Source organism: Aplysia californica, unplaced genomic scaffold (genome assembly GCF_000002075.1).
Source record: "Aplysia californica isolate F4 #8 unplaced genomic scaffold, AplCal3.0 scaffold00176, whole genome shotgun sequence".
NCBI classification, from domain to species: domain Eukaryota; kingdom Metazoa; phylum Mollusca; class Gastropoda; order Aplysiida; family Aplysiidae; genus Aplysia; species Aplysia californica.
In genome coordinates, this window is record NW_004797446.1 from 1,078,692 (window position 1) to 1,080,529 (window position 1,838).

The following is a 1,838-nucleotide window of genomic DNA, read 5'->3' on the forward strand; positions in this document are numbered from 1 at the left end:
TCTCTCTCTCTCTCTCTGTCTCTCTCTCTCTATCTATCTATCTATCTATCTATCTTTCTCCCTATCTATCTCTCTATCTATCTATCTCTCTATCTCTCTATCTATCTATCTATTTATCCGTCTCCCAGTATATCTGTCTATCTGTTTATCTATCTGTCTGCTTCTCCGTCTCTCTTTCTATTCTCTCTCTCTCGCCCTCTCCCGTCTCCTCTCCTTCTCCCCCTCCCCCTTTCTATTCCTCATTCTTTGTTCCTCTCTCTCCCTCCCCCCCCCTCCCTCTGGCGAACCGTTGCCCAGTCAGACAGGCACCCTGGAGTGACCAGTTCCCGCCTGGGTCAGGCTGTGTAAGTCCCCGGAGCTCCCGCCTCGACTCCCTCGGGAATCATGGGAAACAAGACGCCCATGACGTCAGTAACCTTCTTGGTTGTCGCGCTCGTTGTCATGACGACTGCATTGGACTTGACCAGAGCACATCCAACGCCAGGTGAGTGCATGCTGACGTAAAGTATTACATTACGAGTAAACCAAGTAGGTGAGCGTAAGCTTAGCTAAAGATGTAAGTGAAGTGGACAGATGTAAATGGAGTAGAGATCTATGGGTGTGGCGTAAGTTGTAAGTGAAAAATATAGATGGGTATAGAAGTAGCATATTTCTTTTTTGTATAGCAGATGAAAACGATAGATGGGTATAGGATTAGTGTATGTAGCACATAAAAATGAAAGATGGATGTAGGAATCGCGTATCATGTAGCAAATGAAAATGACATGACACATATCATGTATATATGTAGCAAATGAAAATATGAAAAGAACGGGTGGGTATAGTCGTGGCGTGTGCAGCAAAGTAGAAGGATAGATGCGTAGCGAATTAAAAAGGATGGATTAGTACCTGCACAGAAGTAGAACATGTAGCAAGATTAAGAATAGATGCTTATAGGAGTAACATATTATGTTGCAAGTGAAAGGATAGATGGATGGGCATAGTATTTGTAGAAAATTGTAAATGATAGATGGATATAAACTTAGCATTAGCAGCATATGAAAGAGCAGGATAGATGAGTAAAGGTGCAGCGTATGTAGCAAGTGGAAAGGATAGATGGGCAAAGACTTAACGTGTCTGGCAAATTAAAAGGAAGGATAGCTTATTAAGCTTATCAAAACGATAGATGAGTACAGGCGCAGCGTATGTGGCAAATGAAAGGGACAGAGGAGTTTAGGCTTAGCATAATTCTGCAGCAAGTAAAGAAGGTAAACAAGTAAAGGCGTAGAGTATGTAGCAAATAAGTGTAATGTATGTAGTAAGATGGAGGGTAGATGAGTATAGATGTAGAGTTCATGTATGTAGCAAATGAAAATGACAGATGAAAATAAGTGTAATGTATGTAGTAAGATGGAGGGTAGATGAGTATAGATGTAGAGTTCATGTATGCAGCAAATGAAAAGAATAGATGAGAATAAGTGTAGGGTATGTAGCAAGGGAACGCTGACTAAGATGGCCCAAAACAGACAGAGCTGGAGATCCTTTGTTGCTGACCTAAACGCCAGATGGCGTAATGGGTAGTAAGTAAGTAAGTAAGTATGTAGCAAGATGGAGGAAAGATGAGTACAGGTGTAGAATATTTTGTAAGTGAAAAGAACATAATTTATTAATGTTATAGGTGCAAAGTATTTAGTAAGATAGAGTTTAGACATAGAGAATATATGAGTGCAGGCGTATTGTCTCACATAGCGGTTGAACCCGTTGCGAACGTAGAGGCTTGAGAGAGTGGAATAATTACCAAGAACTCAAAAGTGCCAAAGAGAAGATATTGTAAATTATAGTGTTTTACTTTTACCCCC

At 40.8% G+C, this 1,838-nt stretch overlaps 1 protein-coding gene across 1 annotated transcript in view; it reads left to right on the forward strand.

Annotated features, from left to right (window-relative positions):
- The first annotated feature begins 303 nt into the window (after positions 1-303).
- LOC101854169 (suppressor protein SRP40) overlaps positions 304-1,838 on the forward strand; it is a 3,401-nt gene continuing 1,866 nt past the window's right edge. Inside the window, exon 1 of the mRNA XM_005098251.3 lies at positions 304-484. Coding sequence (XP_005098308.1) covers positions 385-484 — 100 coding nt within the window. The 5' untranslated portion in view covers positions 304-384. The remainder of the gene's footprint in view (positions 485-1,838) is intronic.